The sequence below is a fragment of the Danio aesculapii genome, chromosome 17, assembly GCF_903798145.1.
Source record: "Danio aesculapii chromosome 17, fDanAes4.1, whole genome shotgun sequence".
Taxonomy (NCBI): domain Eukaryota; kingdom Metazoa; phylum Chordata; class Actinopteri; order Cypriniformes; family Danionidae; genus Danio; species Danio aesculapii.
The window spans coordinates 51,236,929-51,254,909 of record NC_079451.1 but is presented as its reverse complement, the minus strand read 5'-3'; the positions used below and the strand labels follow the sequence as shown (position 1 = coordinate 51,254,909).

The 17,981-nt window shown below is 36.0% G+C and overlaps 1 protein-coding gene across 1 annotated transcript; it reads right to left on the bottom strand.

Annotated features, from left to right (window-relative positions):
* Nucleotides 1–2,288: 2,288 nt before the first annotated feature.
* LOC130244132 (kunitz-type protease inhibitor 1-like) lies at nt 2,289–17,750 on the bottom strand. The gene is made up of 8 exons (XM_056476415.1): nt 17,744–17,750; nt 16,916–17,086; nt 16,166–16,225; nt 15,936–16,067; nt 10,773–10,823; nt 9,813–9,983; nt 5,038–5,100; nt 2,289–3,063 (listed from the first exon to the last, which is right to left on the bottom strand). The coding sequence occupies exons 1-8, from the start codon at nt 17,748–17,750 to the stop codon at nt 2,873–2,875; spliced, it is 846 nt and encodes a 281-aa protein (XP_056332390.1). The 3' UTR covers nt 2,289–2,872.
* Nucleotides 17,751–17,981: the final 231 nt, after the last annotated feature.

Below are 17,981 nucleotides of genomic sequence, written 5' to 3'. Positions count from 1 at the left end.
TTTGTGTAAAGTTAATGGCGCCACCTGCAGGTTATTCAAATACAACGTCCTGTTTGTAATACTACCCTCACCGGCCACTTTATTAGGTACACCTAATTAACAACACATTTCCAATCAGCCAATCACATGGCAGCAACTCAATGCATTTAGGCATGTAGACATGGTCAAGACGATCTGCTGCAGTTCAAAGTGAGCATCAGAATGGGGAAGAAAGGGGATTAAAGTGACTTTGAACGTGGCATTGTTGGTGCCAGACGGGCTGCTCTGAGTATTTCAGAAACTGCTGATCTACTGGGATTTTCACGCACAACCACCTCTAGGGTTTACAGAGAATGGTCTGAAAGAGAGGAAATATCCAGTGAGCGGCAGTTCTGTGGGTGCAAATGCCTTGTTGATGCCAGAGGTCAGAGGAGAATGGCCAGACTGGTTCCAGCTGATAGAAAGGCAACAGTAACTCAAATAAGCACTCGTTACAACCGAGGTCTGCAGAAGAGCATCTCTGAACACACAACACGTCCAACCTTGAGGCGGATGGGCTACAGCAGCAGAAGACCACACCGGGTGCCACTCCTGTCAGCTAAGAACAGGAAACTGAGGCTACAATTCACACAGGCTCACCAAAACTGGACAATAGAAGATTGGAGAAACGTTGCCTGGTCTGATGAGTCTCCATTTCTGCTGCCACATTTGGATGCTCGGCTCAGAATTTGGCATCAACAACATGAAAGCATGGATCCATCCTGCCTTGTATCAACAGTTCAGGCTGGTGGGCAGGGGCGGATTGGCCATCTGGAAATTATGGCAAATGCCAGAAGTGCTGGACCATTTCTTAAACGTGGGCCGTTCAGTTTTTTCTTTTTTAAATATGTATTAAATACATATAAAATATTAAATACATGCAGGCAGCTTTACAAACAAAACAGTTACACACTGTACATTGGGGTTAGTAATTAACTCAAAAGTGGAGGTGAACACATCACAATAATTGCAATTATGTCTACATAGATGCATTTAAACTCATTGCATGTACATTAGGTCATAATTATTAATATTTATTCATTAGGTCATCTATAATTGTTTCATAAGAACATATTTAATTAAAACAAGAATGAGGCAAAGCCTAGCATAAGCAGTGATCCAAGTAATGATGACACTCACAGTGATCGCAGAGACCAGCAAGAAGCATGGACACAAAGACAGGAACAAGTATAATCACAGGCAGCCATACAAACTTATTAAAATTGCAGAGTTACAGAGTTCAAATGGATGAGATGGTGTAGTATCAGACAGACAATGTGTACAATGCCAACATAGAAACAAGGAGAAGCCAACATATAGACCGTGGCAATATAGAACAACACTGCAGAGAATGATAAATATAGTTATTTGTGAATAAAAGTATGCTGAAGTGTTGCAAGTGCTGCATCTTCATTTGTGCGTAACGGTGTGTGTGAGATATACATTCACAGGTTACTCCTATCATTAGTAATAGCAAACAAACAGCATAAACAGACATCACACACACTCTACAAGATTCACAGATGATTTTTTTAAATTTAGTTTTTACTGTATGAATTTGTTATAAACAAGTTGTTTTTGTTCCAGTCGCACATTAAATATCTAATACATGCAGAACTTTTTATATTATTTCACCATCTGTACACCAATATAAGTGAATGTGCGTGTCTGTGGGTGGGGCTGTGTCAGTGTGGTAATGTGGGCTGGTGTGGCTACAGTGCCAGGGCTGAGTATTTGTCCGCCCCTGCTGGTGGGGGTGGTGTAATGGTGTGGGGGATATTTTCTTTCATTAGACCCAATTGAGCATCATGTCAACGCCACAGCCTACCTGAGTATTGTTGCTGACCATGTCCATCCCTTTATGAGCACAGTGTCTCCATCTTCTGATGGCTACTTCCAGCAGGATAACGCTCCATGTCATAAAGCGTGAATCATCTCAGACTGGTTTCTTGAACATGACAATGAGTTCACTGTACTCAAATGGCCTCCACAGTCACCAGAGCTCAATCCAATAGAGCACCTTTGGGATGTGGTGGAACGGGAGATTGGCATCATGGATGTGCAGCCGACAAATCTGCAGCAACTGTGTGATGCTATCATGTCAATATGGAGCAAAATCTCTGAGGAATATTTCCAGTAGCTTGTTGAATCAATGACATGAATGATTAAGGCTTTTCTGAAGGCAAAAGGGGTCCAACCCGGTACTAGTAAGGTGTACCTAATAAAGTGGCCGGTGAGTATATACATAATAATTTTTAAAAAACACAGAGTCTGTACATATTACTTTTATTGAGACTTAAGATTAGTAGTTTAGACATCAGGGAAAGTTTTTAAAAATCTATGTACAAATTTGCATTCTGGAATATGTATTTATCACCATGATTGTCATTTCCACGTCCAAAAAATATACTAAAAATACATATAGATAAAAAACACATCAAAAAAACAAACCATAGACTGATATCTTAGGTCTTAGACATAATAAAATACTAATTTCTAAGTAGTAAAGTAAAGTTTACATGGCTTAAAGATTAACTGATGACAGGCAGCATTTCTGACACACCAAAAACAATCCAAAAATAAAACTAGATGGCTCAAGAATAGTGATTTAATGTTTTACGGTAACATGGTAGGAAATAAAACACATTTACCCCTGAGCAAAATCCAACAAAGCTAAAATATAAATCAGTAAATCATATTCATAGCAATAAAAACTTAAAACAAACAATCGCAGCATTCCTAAGAAAAGATGCTGGTGATATAAACCAAACTGGGAGTAAATGCTGCACAGTCTACTGGAAACAGCTCAGGTAATTACTGCATATACAGGGTGATCTTTTCACAGGTTTGGGGTTCACATGGGTTTGGTTGTGCTGTTGTAGACGAGTTTCTCTGAATCCTCGTATCCGCGAACGTGTCCGCCGTTTACCGCCACCTGCTGGTGTTTATTCCGACTCTTCTTTCGGCCTTTGACCAGGCAGCAGGCGATGATGACCAGCAGGATGGCGATGGCGAAGGCCAGGATGATTGCCATCGCAATAGCAGCTGAAAACAGAGACATCATTATTTTTGACTATTGATCAGGGCTACTACATTATTACCTATAAATCACCTTCTGTTACTTGTGATGAAATAAACGTAAAAATAAATAAGAAACAAAATAATCAAGAATAAACTTTGAAGTAAACAACTTGGAAGAAAAATGAAAGGAAATAAAAATAAATAAATTAAACGGGAATTTATTTAGCTATTTGCCAAGTCTTATTTTAATTTAAAACTAAAATAAATTATTAGGGGTTATTGTTGATGATGATGGTGACAACAACAACTACAGTTGCTGTCAGAATTATGTGTGTGTGTGTGTGTGTGTGTGTGTGTGTGTGTGTGTGTGTGTGTGTGTGTGTGTGTGTGTGTGTGTGTATATATATATATATATATATATATATATATATATATATATGCACGTGTGTGTGTGCATACAGTTGATGTCTCAATTATTAGCCCCCCTGTTTATTTTTTCCCCAATTTCTGCTTAACGGAGAGCAGATTTCTTCAACACATTTCTAATCATAATAGTTTTAATAACTCATCTCTAATAACTGATTTATTTTATCTTTGTCATGATGACAGTAAATAATATTAGACTAGATATTCTTCAAGACACTTCTATACAGCTTAAAGTGACATTTAAAGGCTTAACTAGGTTAATTAGGTTAACTAGGCAGGTTAGGTTAATTAGGCAAGTTACTGTATAATGATGGTTTGTTTTGTAGACTATCAAAAAAAACATATAGCCTAAACGGGCTAATAATTTTGTCCCTTATATGGAAAAATTAAAAACTGCTTTTATTCTAGCCGAAATAAAACAAATAAGACTTTCTCCAGAAGAAAAAATATTATCAGACATACTGTGAACATTTCCTGAACCTGTTAAATATCATTTGGGAAATATTTTTAAAAGAAGAAAAAATTCAAAGGGGGGCAAATAATTCTGACTTCAACTATTTTAATATATAATAATAATAATAAATAATAATAATAACAACAACAACAACAATTAATTAATTAAGCTCAGGACGATTGCCACCTCATTTACCGTGTCCTTACTAGACTAGGGATCAGGTTAATTATAATTAATTTTTGTACATTTTTATTTTACTTGGAATGAAATAAACTGAAGAAAAATAACATTTGTTCAAAGTATGTCCTGTTAGTTTTTCAAATTAAATCTAAAATAGAACTGTATCAACAAATTATTATTATTGATAAATTGTTAATTGTATTACTATTATTTATTATTATTATTATTATTATTAAATAAACTAAAAACTGACAAAAACACTTACTAAAAATAACTAGATTGTATAAAATATTACTATAATTAAAAACTCTAATAGTTTCTGTGATTCTAAAATAACGATAACACAATTTCATAATATGTTCATTTTAAAAATAAAATATTTGTAAACAAATCTCTAAGTAATTGTAATTTCTTACATTAATGGTGGTTAATGAAACTCACAATTTAACCCACTTTAACAAGATTATATTTTACTTTGTCAAATAAATCCTTGAACAAGAGAACAAATGTATACAGTGTATAATAAATCAACAAAATCTATATTACTTAAATATTGTTTATTTTAAAATAATAGAAATTATTATAATAATAATAACAATAAAATATAAAGTGTTATAATTAGATCTAAAATATATGTTTTGATTTATTCAAGTTAAACAACACCTTTATTTTGATGTGTTGTCATAAATGTCTTTAAATCAGTACATATGTAATGATATTTGTTCTTTAATCTTTTTTTTTTAATGTCCTGATATTGAAAACAACACAAATGGTATTCATGCATGTATAAACTGATCAAACAAATAAAGAAAACAGAGACTGAGCAACATACCATGGAGCTTCGGTTCAGTTAAATTAATCACCCAGACTGTAATGAATGCATATATTGACTGAATTGAAATGCGGTTAATTATGACGCATGTTTAGTGCAGTATTACCTGTGTCGCTGCTCTTGCCTTCTTGCTTCTCAAACTGAGATTTTCTGGCAAACACATCAGACTCTGAAATAACACAAACATGATGATTAAGCTTCTCATAAAATAACTATAAATGCTTTCCTTGCTACGAGAATTTCAGAGAAAAAGGAAAATAAAATAAGAGCAATATTACTTAGAGACTAATAATGGAGACATATATAGAGCTTTGAGTTTTACTGGCTAAAACTATGAATCCTTATAAAAGGAATCAAATGCATCCTATTTAATCAGGAGAATTAGACACTACAGGTTATTAGACACTGGTGATGTCAGCTGAAAAGGTCATTGATACACAGTTTGATGCATTTCTGTTTTAGCATGCGCAGATTCACATTTAAATGCATGCTGACTCAGGGTTGCCAGGTCTGTTTTTTCAGCAGAACTGAACATGGTTTTTATTATTCCACGAGATAAAAGTTGTATTTTGCATGAGTGACATGTATATTGCTGAAATATATTACTGCACCAATATATAACCAACAAATAACCACCTATTTTTATGCACATTTTGGAATATTAAGTGCTTGACTGAAGTGCCAAGATGCGCATAAAGACGTATTAAACTGCTCCGCCTCCACAGGAGATCAAAGCACTCTTCTAATTCACTGCCTGTTGAGACATGTTAATATGCAAATCTGTCAGCCAATCACAGCAGTGGGCATTTACATTTGAGTCAACTACTGGCCAGTTGCACAAGATGGTGCCGATGAGCTTCCAAGATGCAGGTGTGTGGGTGTTCACTTCCGGTCGCATAGAAATATAAAGGAAGAGGTGAAGATTTCACATTTTCCTTGCCAAAGCCAAGCATTTTTAAAATAAAACAAAGTATTTTAAATCAGCGACAGGAGAGAACATCCTCTCTACATTGCTGCATACACTGCATTAATAGCGCTTCAATTTTCCACATTTTCACAGTCTTATTCCAAAATAGATTAAATTCATTTATTTCCTCAACATTCTACACACAATCCCTCATAATGACAATGTGAATTTTGTTTTTTTTAATTGTTGTAAATTTATTAAAAATAAAAAAGCTGATAAATCACATGTACATCAGTATTCACAGCCTTTGCTCAATATTTTGTTGATGCACCTTTGGCAGCGATTACAGCCTCAAGTCTTTTTGAATATGAAGCCACAAGCTTGGCACACCTGTCCTTGAGAATTTTGGCCCATTCCTTTTTGCAGTACCTCTCAAGCTCTTTCAGGTTGGATGGGAAGCGACGGTGTACAGCCATTTTCAGATCTCTCCAGAGATGTTCAACTGGATTTAGGTCTGGGCTTTGGTTGGGCCACTCAAGGACATTCACTGAGTTGTTGTGAAGCCACTCCATTGATATTGTAGCGGTGTGCTTTGGGTCATTGTCCTGCTGGAAGATGAACCGTCGCCCCAGTCTGAGGTCAAGAGCACTCTGAAGCAGGTTTTCATTTAGGATGTCCCTGTACATTACTGCATTCATCTTTCCCTCTATCCTGACTAGTCTTCCAGTTCCTGCTGCTGAAAAACATCCTTACAGCATGATGCTGCCACCACCATGCTTCACTGGAGGGATGCTATTAGCCTGGTGATGAGCGCTGCCTGCTTCTCTCCAAACGTAACGCCTGGCATTCACTCCAAACAGTTCAATTTGAGTCTCATCAGAGCAGAGAATTTGGTTTCTGATGGTCTGAGAGTCCTTCAGATGCCTTTTGGCAAATTCCAGGCGGGGATTGTTTTCAGTCTGGCCACTCTACCATACAGGCCTGATTGCTGGATTGCTGCACAGATGGTTGTCCTTCTGTAAGGTTCTCCTCTCTCCACAGAAGAACGCTGGAGCTCAGATAGAGTGACCATCGGATTATTGATCACCTCCCTGACTAAGGTCCTTCTCCCAGATCACTCAGTTTAGATGGTCGGTCAGCTCTAGGAAGAGTCCTGGTGGTTCAAACATCTTCCACTTATGGATGATGGAGGCCGATGTGCTCATTGGAACTTTCAGAGCAGCAGAAATGTTTCTGTAACCTTCCCTAGCCTTGTGCCAATCCTATCTCAAAGATCTACAGACGATTCCTTTGTCTTCATGCTTGGTTTGTGCTTTGACATGCACTGTCAACCCTGGGACCTTATATAGACAGGTGTATGCCTTTTCAAATCATGTTCAATCAACTGAATTGACCACAGGTGAACTCCAATGAAGCTGCTGAAACATCTCAAGAATGATCAGTGGAAACAGAATGAACCTGAGCTCAATTTAGAGCTTCACGCCAAAGACTGTGAATACTGATGTACATCTGATTTATCAGCTTTTTATTTTTAATAAATTTGCAACAATTTCAAAAACTCCTTTTTCACATTGTCATTATGGGGGATTGTGTGTAGAATGTTGAGGAAATAAATCAATTGAATCCATTTTGGAATAAGGCTGTGGCATAAAAATTTTTGGAAAAAGTGGAGCGTTATCAGTACTTTCCGGATGCACTGATTTGCTTTCATTCTTTCCCTGTTGATGCTGAAGATCGTACTCAGTGGTTACTCAAATTCCGTTGGGATGATATCATTTTTGTAGTGGTCGTTTCTCTGCATTGTGTTATAATTATTATTTTTTTATTATTATAAAGAAGCTCCACACACAAAAAAAAAAATTAAAGAATGAAAGCAAATCAGTGCACTGATGTATGCAGCAATGTAGTGAGCATGTCCTCTCCTGTCACTGATAAAATACTTTGGTTTTTATTTTTATTTTAAACGTGCTACTTTTTTTGTAACGAAAATGCAAAATCTTCACCTCTTCCTTTATAGTTCTATGTGACCGGAAGTGAACATGCACACACTTGCATCTCACCAGCGCCATCTTGTGCAACTAGCCCATAGGCCACGCCCATTCAAACAGAGCATTCTAATGAAGGTCAAAAACTTTTTAGGATGATTTTTTTTTAGAATTGTAAAAACCTTGATTACATTTAATTTGTAATCAAAATGTCATAATTTTTTAATTGTTATCATTTGCATAAAGTTTCAACAGAATGTACACAAAATATTTGGTTTTGCGCTTATAAAAAAAAAAAGTATGGATACAATATTTTTAAAAAAACCTGATTACATTACAATTAATTAATTACAGTATAAACTTGCAAAATGGTAAATACTGGATTCATAGAGAGAAATTCACTACTTATTAAAGTTCTGTTAAGTGCTCTGAAATGTGCATTTGTATACGGTATTTGACAATGTCAACTAAAACACGAAGAGAGGGTGGTGCATAGTATAGCTCCACCCCTTTTTAAAAACAGCCAGTAGCGTTTAGTTTCATCACAGCTCTGCCAGTGAAAGTATTTGAGCTCAAGTGCATCAAATGAAGACAACGAGAAGGGGGCGGGGCATGTCAGATACTAGAGAGCATTTGATTGGTCAGGAGATTTGATGAGAAACTGAAGTATGAGGTCAATAATCATTAATCATTGATCATTGATCTATTTAGGCGGAAGTGACAAACTGCAGGCTTTAGATGTTCATATCGGTTGTATATCTTCTAAACATGAATCGTCACTTTTGAAGCACTCTAACTTACAGGTATCTTAAAAACTAACAATTCTAAACATCTAAAAAAATTATTTCATGGGACATTTAAGACCTTTATTAGACTCTTTTCCTTACAATTTAAACCACTTTAGCCACTCTCGTATTCAACCGGTAACATTTTTGCTTATATTTACTTAATACTGATCATAAGAAACTAATCCAGAATTAAAACATTATTCATATACTGAACAAAATGCTAATCCAGCAGGGGGCGCCCATAGAACAGCAGGAATAATGCTGCGTTCACACCAGACGCAGATAAAGCGTCAAGCACGAGTTTACATGTTAAGTCAATGCAAAGACGCAAATAGACATCCTGCGGCGCGATACGTTCGAATGATGCGTTTTACGCGAATGATTCGATTTATACGAATGATGCAATTCGTACAAATGACGCGATTCGCGCAAATGTCGAGTAAATGATGCGATTCATGTACATGAAACCGCGCAGCTTGAGCGTTTTGCGCAATTGACGCGTATCGCTCGAGTTGGAAAATCTGAACTTCAGTGTACATTCGCGCCACTTCAACCAGGAGCTTTCTTTTGTAGGGGCATGATTATGACATAGCGCCTGTTGTTGGTGTCCCAGGGGAAAATCCTCTTGCAGACACCAGTTTATCAAACTGGGCTTGGCTCAGTCGGAAGCACCGCTGAAAGCTTCTATCATCCAGGTACATTTTCTGGAGGATCTGATGAACTGGTGCACATCTGAAAGGATCTAGTGGACTCAGACATGGTGCAGAACGAATATACACCGTTTATCAGCATTCCTAAAGCACATAAACACAGCTATTCTCTTAATATAATCTATATATAGCTTAACAGTACTGCCTTTTACTAGTACTAGCATAACAGTACTGCCTTTTAAAATAAGCAATGTGATGTCAGATCTAGCAGGATTTTATTTATTTCATAAACTACACAGCATTACAATATTCTGAGATTAAATTAAGGCAAACTGCAGCATACCACCCTACACTGTACAATCAAAAATGACACACAATTTAATACCTTATAAAATAGCATTTAATACTTACCAAAGGGCTTTACATTTCTCTAAACTGATTGATCAACTATTAACACTTTAAGACCCCGCGGACACCCTGAAGTAGTAGTTCATAAGCCCTTTAAACGTTAATAACTCTAATTTAAAAGGCAACAGTAGAGCAAAACCCACCAGAGACTGAGCTGCAGAATGTCATGCACTGGACCTCAGTATCAAAGTGGTTCAGATTTCCACTGCAGCCACCGTAGTTGAAGCGATTACAGCGACGCTCGTATGGATTGTAATACCATTTGGTGTGACTGGCACGACACGGTCCTGTTATCGGCGGGTCCACACAGTTAGCTAAAGAGCACAGAAAACAGATTAATTGCATTAATTTATTCATTTATTAAAACTATGTCTGCAGAAATGCAGTATTCAAGATGGTAAACTATTATATTTACAGTTTAAGGTTAGTACAGTTAAATAATATACAAGTATTATAACTAATATACCAATATATTAATATGATTGTTAATATACAATTTAATTTAAAATGAAGCATTAAAATGAGCTTAAACTAGATTCATTTTTTAGAATAATATACGAAAAAAATGTAGATTACCGTTTTAAATGTTACGTTTAATTTAAATACAAAATCTTACCATAGATCAAATTTAATTAAATTAGAATATGTTGATTAAATTTAAGATTAACACAAGGCATGTTATATGTTGACACCATTTAGGTTAAATCTAATATTAAATATTAGATTTATTAATATTAGAAAAAAACTAATACAAATATTTACTAAATGATTTAAAAATATATATTAAATTAGATAAAACTTGTTTAATTAAATTAGGTTATTTAGATTAAATTTTAAAATGTGCTAGATTCAATTTAGGGTCAAATGAAATTAACTACATTTATTTAAAAAAAAAAGAGATTAAATTAGAAAAGATTAACATGGTTAAATAATTTTTTAAGGTAAATGTAATATTAATCACACAAATTGTACATTACTTTTAAAGCAAGTTTAATTGCATTATATATAAAACACAGAGGATTTATCGTTTTTTGTTGTTGTAAAATTAAACATCTCAAAATAAAAACTGTAATGTAAATAATAAAAACACAGTCTATTAAAACCTTTAGATACATCCAGACGGATTGTCAGCAAATGATCAAGCTGCTTATTCACTGAAACAAAAGAGAAGAAAAACAGTATATTCAGCCACACATTACAATATATAAATTATCAAAAATATAAAAAATCTTTGAGTGAACTTTGAAGTTCAGTAATGCAATGATGTGTTTTTATAATAGTGCTGAATTTGGCTGCATTTACACCACATTGTTCAAGTACCCCAATTCAGATAAATACACACATTACTTTACATTAGTTATCGTGATGTCCCAATTACAACAAAGAAATACTGGGAAATCTCAGTAGACTGATGGCATTTAATGCCGTTCAGCCTTATAGTCCTAAAATGTGAGCAAAATCAGCAGTTTTGTCATCACTTTAGACATTACGCTAGAGAATCATTCAAACACTGCTGTTCTGATGTTAGCTGCAGATATGAATGAATGGCGGAAGAAAGTAGTTCCATCTAAGGATTTTTGAGATGCTTGATTTTCTTTTTTATATACAGGATTATGCGATCAAACTGTTGTATAAATGCAAAATCACACTCGTAGCAGTGCAATATGGCTTTATAACGTCAGACAGGGAGAGGGGGTGGGACTGGACTACTGATTTCCAAAGAATGGAAATTCACTCAGAGACCGTCCCTGCCAAAAATCAGCTCTTTTGAATTCCATGCAGTCACCATTATCCACCCCTTTCGCATAAATGTGGTTGTCATCTACCGCCCACCGGGTACATTAGGTCACTTCTTGGATGAACTGGATGTTCTTCTCTCATCTTTTTCTGATTATGACACTCCCTTGTTGGTGCTAGGTGACTTCAACATCCACATTGAAAGACCTCAAGCTGCTGACTTCCAGACTCTGCTTGCATCTTTTGACCTCAAAAGAGCACCTACTTCTGCTACTCACAAATCAGTTAATCAACTAGACCTTATTTACACTCGACATTGCCTCGCTGACCAAACACTAGTAACTCCACTACAAACATCGGATCATTTCCTTCTCTCTCTCAACATCCACATTACTCCTGAGCCGCCACACACTCCAACTCTAGTTGCCTTTCGCAGAAACCTACGCTCTCTCTCACCCAATAGACTATCCACCATTGTTTCTAACTCTCTTCCTCCATCTTGCAAACTCTCTGCACTTGATACGAACAGTGCAACTGATACACTCTGCTCCACGCTAACATCATGTCTAGACAGACTATGCCCTCTGACATCCAGACCAACCCGAGCCAGTCCTCCTGCACCCTGGCTCTCTGATGTTCTCCGTGAGCATCGCTCAAAACTTCGGGCTGCTGAGAGAAGTTGGCGAAAAACTAAAAATCCTGAACAGCTCATAACATACCAAACTCTTCTGTCTCTTTCTCGACTGAGGTTACTTCTGCAAAGCAGACATACTTCCGTCAGAAAGTCAACAGTGCCACCAATCCTCGCTTACTTTTTAAAACATTTTCCTCCCTCCTCTATCCTCCTCCTTTACCAGCATCCTCCACACTCACTACTGATGACTTTGCTACATTCTTTTGCACCAAAACTGCAAAAATCAGTGCTCAATTTGCTGCACCTACAACAAACACGCAAGATACACCACCAACACCACACACACTCACCTCTTTTTCCCAGCTCTTTGAGTCTGAGGTGTCCAATCTCGTGCTATCAAGCCATGCAACCACCTGTCCGCTAGATCCCATTCCCTCTCATATCTTGCAAGCTATTTCTCCTGCAGTCATACCAACACTGACTCACATAATTAACACATCTCTTGACTCTGGTCTATTCCCTACTTCATTTAAGCAGGCTAGGGTAACCCCACTGCTAAAGAAACCCAACCTGGATCAAACGCTACTTGAAAACTACCGACCGGTATCCCTGCTTCCATTCATGGCCAAGATTTTGGAGAAAGTAGTGTTCAATCAAGTCCTAGACTTTCTTACTCAAAACAACCTCATGGACAACAAGCAATCTGGCTTTAAGAAAGGCCACTCAACTGAGACTGCCCTGCTCTCGGTCGTGGAGGATCTCAGACTGGCTAAAGCAGACTCTAAATCATCTGTCCTCATCTTGCTGGATTTATCAGCTGCTTTTGACACTGTAAACCACCAGATCCTGCTATCTACGCTTGAGTCACTGGGCGTCGCAGGCACTGTTATTCAATGGTTCAGTTCGTACCTCTCGGACAGGTCATTCAGGGTGTCGTGGAGGGGTGAGGTGTCCAACCTACAGCATCTAAACACTGGGGTACCTCAGGGCTCTGTGCTTGGGCCACTTCTCTTCTCTATCTACACAACATCTTTAGGAACAGTCATCCAGAAACATGGTTTTTCCTACCACTGCTATGCTGATGACACCCAGCTATACCTCTCTTTTCACCCTGATGATCCCTCGGTTCCAGCTCGCATCTCAGCCTGCCTGTCAGACATTTCACTCTGGATGAAAGATCATCATCTCCAACTTAACCTCATGAAAACGGAAATGCTTGAAGTTTCTGCCAACCCGACTCTTCACCATAACTTTTCAATCCAGATGGATGGAGCAACCATCACTGCATCCAAAATGGTAAAAAACCTTGGAGTAACGATTGATGACCAACTAAACTTCTCTGAGCACATTTCTAGAACTGCTCGATCTTGCAGATTCGCACTCTACAACATCAGAAAGGTCCGACCCTTCCTATCTGAACATACAGCTCAACTCATTGTTCAAGCTCTTGTCCTCTTCAAACTGGACTATTGCAACTCTCTGCTAGCCGGGCTACCAGCTAGTTCTATCAAACCTCTTCAGCTGCTTCAGAACGCAGCAGCACGAGTGGTCTTTGATGAACCCAAAAGAGCACATGTCACTCCGCTACTCACCCGTTTGCACTGGCTGCCAGTTGCTGCCCGCATCAAATTCAAGCTCTGATGTTTGCTTACAAAGTGACCTCTAGCTGTGCTCCTTTGTATCTGCTCTCACTTCTGCAGATTTATGTGCCCTCCAGAAACTTGCGTTCTGTGAATGAACGTCGCCTCGTTGTTCCATCCCAAAAAGGGAAGAAATCACTTTCCCGAACTCTCACATTCAATCTGCCCAGTTGGTGGAAGGACTCCCTAACTACATCAGAAACAGCAGAGTCACTTGCTGTCTTCAAGAAACGACTAAAAACCCAACTGTTTAGTCTCCACTTTTCTTCCTAATCTGCAATTGCCTCTCTGGCTATACCACTAACCGTGCCCTCTCTCCTCTCTCGTCAAAAAAAAAAAAAAAAAAAAAAAATTTCTACTAATGTTTTGCTTCTTAGACTTTACACACCTGAAACTTGTCTATAGCGCTTGTTCACTGCTGCTCTTATAGTTGTGTAAATTGCTTCCTTGTCCTCATTTGTAAGTCGCTTTGGATAAAAGCGTCTGCTAAGTGACTAAATGTAAATGTAAACGTGTCCCACCTGAAGCACTATGCCTGTGGCCTTATGCAAACAGATTAAATACAGTAATGGACCGGTAACACTTTATAATAATACACACTATGAATCATTTATTAAGCATTGGCAAATAGTGAATTCATTATCTGTTAAGCATTAACTCTACATTAATAGATGTTAGTAAACAGTTTATAACTTTAGCTACAAATGCTGTATTCTTGACTTACAAACATATTTATAATGTGCTTAATACTTGTACTTTCATACTTTGTTAGTGATTTATTTTCATTACTAAATTAAGTATTGCATTATTTACAAATCATTTGTATTTAAGAGTAGTTGAGGGTTTTTTAGGATCATTCAGAATGAGTTAGTAAATGATTAATAAACTACTGAAATCAACATTTATATATCTTATTATTCAGGCATATATTAAGGGTTACTATGCATGTTAATAAATGCCTTGTTAACTCAAACTTCATCTAGTTTTGTGACCTAATCTAAAGTGAGGACTATTCATGCATTATAAACCCCTTATTAATTACAAATAAAGGCTCAGTTAAATTCTAAACAGGAAAATTGACATATTCATTCCTTTCATATAAAGATACACAAATAAAACTGTACTTCAAATGAAAATAAATCTTTGCAACCTTATCTAAAGTAAAATAACTGTAGAGTTTAAACATTGCATCTTATTATTGTTAAATTATTATATTGTTGTTGTTTTATCCAGTTTTATGTTGTATTTTGACACTCCTGTTATTCAGCAATGTTTAAACTTTACAGTAATTTTATTTTTTAGAAAAGATTGCAAAGATGTATTGTTCATTTGATATTGAGTCTTTATTGTCATTTATAAGGGATTTATAAAGCATGAATAGTCCTCACTTTAGATTAGGTCACAAACTAGATGAAGTTGAGTTAATAAAGCATTTATTATCATATTAGTTAACTATTAGTATATGCCTGAATAATATATATAAATGTTGATTTCAATAGTTTATTAATCATTTACTAACTCATTCTGAATGATCCTAAAACCCTCAACTACTCTTAATTACAAATGGTTTTTAAATAATGCAATACTTGATTTAGTAATGAAAAATTAATCATTAACGAAGTATGAAAATACAATTATTAAGCAATTTATATAGTTGCTTATAAGTCAAAAATACAGCATTTGTAGCTGCAGTTATAAACGGCTTACTAACGTTTATTAATGTAAAGTTAACGCTTAACAGATAATGAATTCACTAGATGCTAATGCTTAGTAAATGATTCATAGTGTGTAGTTATTATAAAGTCTTACCGGTTTGGGTAACGCAGCGTCTGTGTGGGCGAGACAGTAAATCTGACATCATTCTCTCTTCTGGCTGCCATTATCAGTCTCACACTATTGCTTTCCTTTTTCTGAAAGTCTTGATAACACAATCATAGGGTTTTTCTTTGATTATTTCAGCAGATAGAGTTGTAATAAAATGATTTGCTGTGCTCTCCCATTCACTGTGCTCTAAGTTTATCAAATATGACCACTTCTGCTGTTGAGAAACACACAAATGTGTAAAGGTCACATGAAGAAAAGAGCTCTTGTAATAACAGCTGCCAGTCAACGCACGCTCATTTTTTCAGGGTCTTTGTTAGTGCAGTGTAAATGCAGACATCAGTCACTTTTAACAAGTTGTTTTAAGCAGGTCATCAACAAACCAAATATTGGATACAGTCACAAATATCAGAATCTTTGTATGAGTGTCTCACATTTGTTGCATTCCTTTTCATCCGAGCCGTCGCTGCATTGCGGCTCTGAGTCACACTCCAGATCTTTCCCGATGCAACATTTATTATCACATGTGAAATGCTCAGGACTGCAAGGCTCGTCACACTGCTCAGCTGTGTGTGTGTTTCGCAGACAAGAAAAAACACTCAAGAAATGTTCTTGTGGCAATCAAAAAATAAAATGGCATTCTGGTCAAATATATAAGGCTTACCAGTGTGAATGGGACCCAGTCTTATAGATGGATGAGGAGGAGGAGAATCAATATTAGACACTGTAATAATAACACAATATTTCATGTTAACGATAAACCATTTTGAGAGACGTTAAAAAAAAATTAACAAATAATTTTTTTATAAATCCTATTTGAAATGTTGACCACACTTTACGATAAGGTTTCATTAGCTAAAGTATTTACCAATATGAACTAATTATGAACAAAACTGGTTGCATTTGTTAATCATAGTTCAATGTTTACTAATGCAATATTAAAATCCTTGCTATCATTAGTTAATGCGTTGCGAGTTAACATGAGCCAATAATGAATGACTTTATTTCTGTTAACATAAACAAATACTGTAACAACTGAATTGTCCATTGTTTATGTTAGTAATAGCATTAACTAATACAACCTTTGTGTAAAGTGTTACCAAAATGATTGCGGCATTGCATTAACAACTAATTAAGACCTGAATACTAGTGTCTTGAAGAATATCTAGTCAAATATTATGTGCTGTTCATGGTAAAGAGAAAAGAATTCAGTTATTAGAAATGAGTTAATAAAACTATTATGTTCAGAAATGTGTTGAAAAATCTTTGTTCAACAGAAATTGGGGAAAATTTACAGGGGGATTAATAATTCAGGAGGGCAAATAATTCTGACTTCAACTGTGTGCACATTTTTTTTTGTTAAATTAGGATTCGTCTGTTCAGATGAAGTGGCACCCCTCTATTAAATCAGTACCTGAGATTTTGTTGCAGGCGTTCTGGCATTCGTTGAGCGCCAGATAGTTATTACGGTTAGGTTTGCAGCCTCCAAACTTGAACTCTTCACATTTCTCTGTGACGGCGTTATAATGCCAGCGTGGGAAAGAGCCTCGACACGGACCCTCCTTCTTCGGCACCAGACAGTGATCTGAGCAGAGGAAAAACAGGCATTTATTGTTAATTTATTCATTCTATCATGCATTCATTCATTCTATCAGACAGTAATTCATTCATTCACACATTCTATCATGCATTCATGTTTCATACATTAATTCACTTATTCATACATTCTATCATGCATTCATTAATTCTATTCATTCATACATTCTATCATGCATTCATTTATTCATTCCATTCATTAATTTCATCATGCATTCCATTTATTCATTCATTTTATCATGCATTTATTTATTCTATCATTCATTCATTCATTCCATCATTCATTCTTTCCATCATGCATTCATTCATTCATTCACTCTATCATGCATTCATGTCATTCATTCCTTCCATTCATTCATTCATTCATTATGCATTCATTCAATTTCATCCTTCATTCATTCATTCATTCACTCTATCATGCATTCATTTCATTCATTCCTTCCTTCCATTCATTCATTCATTGTGCATTCATTCCATTCCATCCTTCATTCCATCATGCATTCATTCATTAAATTATGCATTTATTCATTCCATTCATTCATTCATTCATTCTATTATGCATTCATTCATTCAATCTCTATTGTAAACAAATGCTCTGCATGCTGGTAATTTACAGAGCATGAACATGAATCTACCATAGTTTTACCTTGCATTACAGTATGCACACACTTAAAATGGCAATCCCTGTAACCATATGTTATCAAATATCAAAAACTCAGTCATATTTAGAAAAAGTATCATCTGATGCAAAATAATAAATAAATAAAACAAACAACAAAAAACTCAACTTTGACAGAAATTCTCCAATATTGTCATGTGAAATATACTTTTAAATCATTAGATTTAGCCATTTGACAGTAAAATGTTTTTCTTCATTTTAACCA

Bases quoted from the DNA above. Each gene is read 5' to 3' on its own strand.
- LOC130244132 (XM_056476415.1), bottom strand. The intron at 9,984-10,772 runs GTTTTAATAGAC...TGTGCTCTTTAG, and splicing joins CCGTCTGGATGTATCTAAAG to CTAACTGTGTGGACCCGCCG. The intron at 3,064-5,037 runs GTAATACTGCAC...CTCTGTTTTCAG, and splicing joins AGGCAAGAGCAGCGACACAG to CTGCTATTGCGATGGCAATC.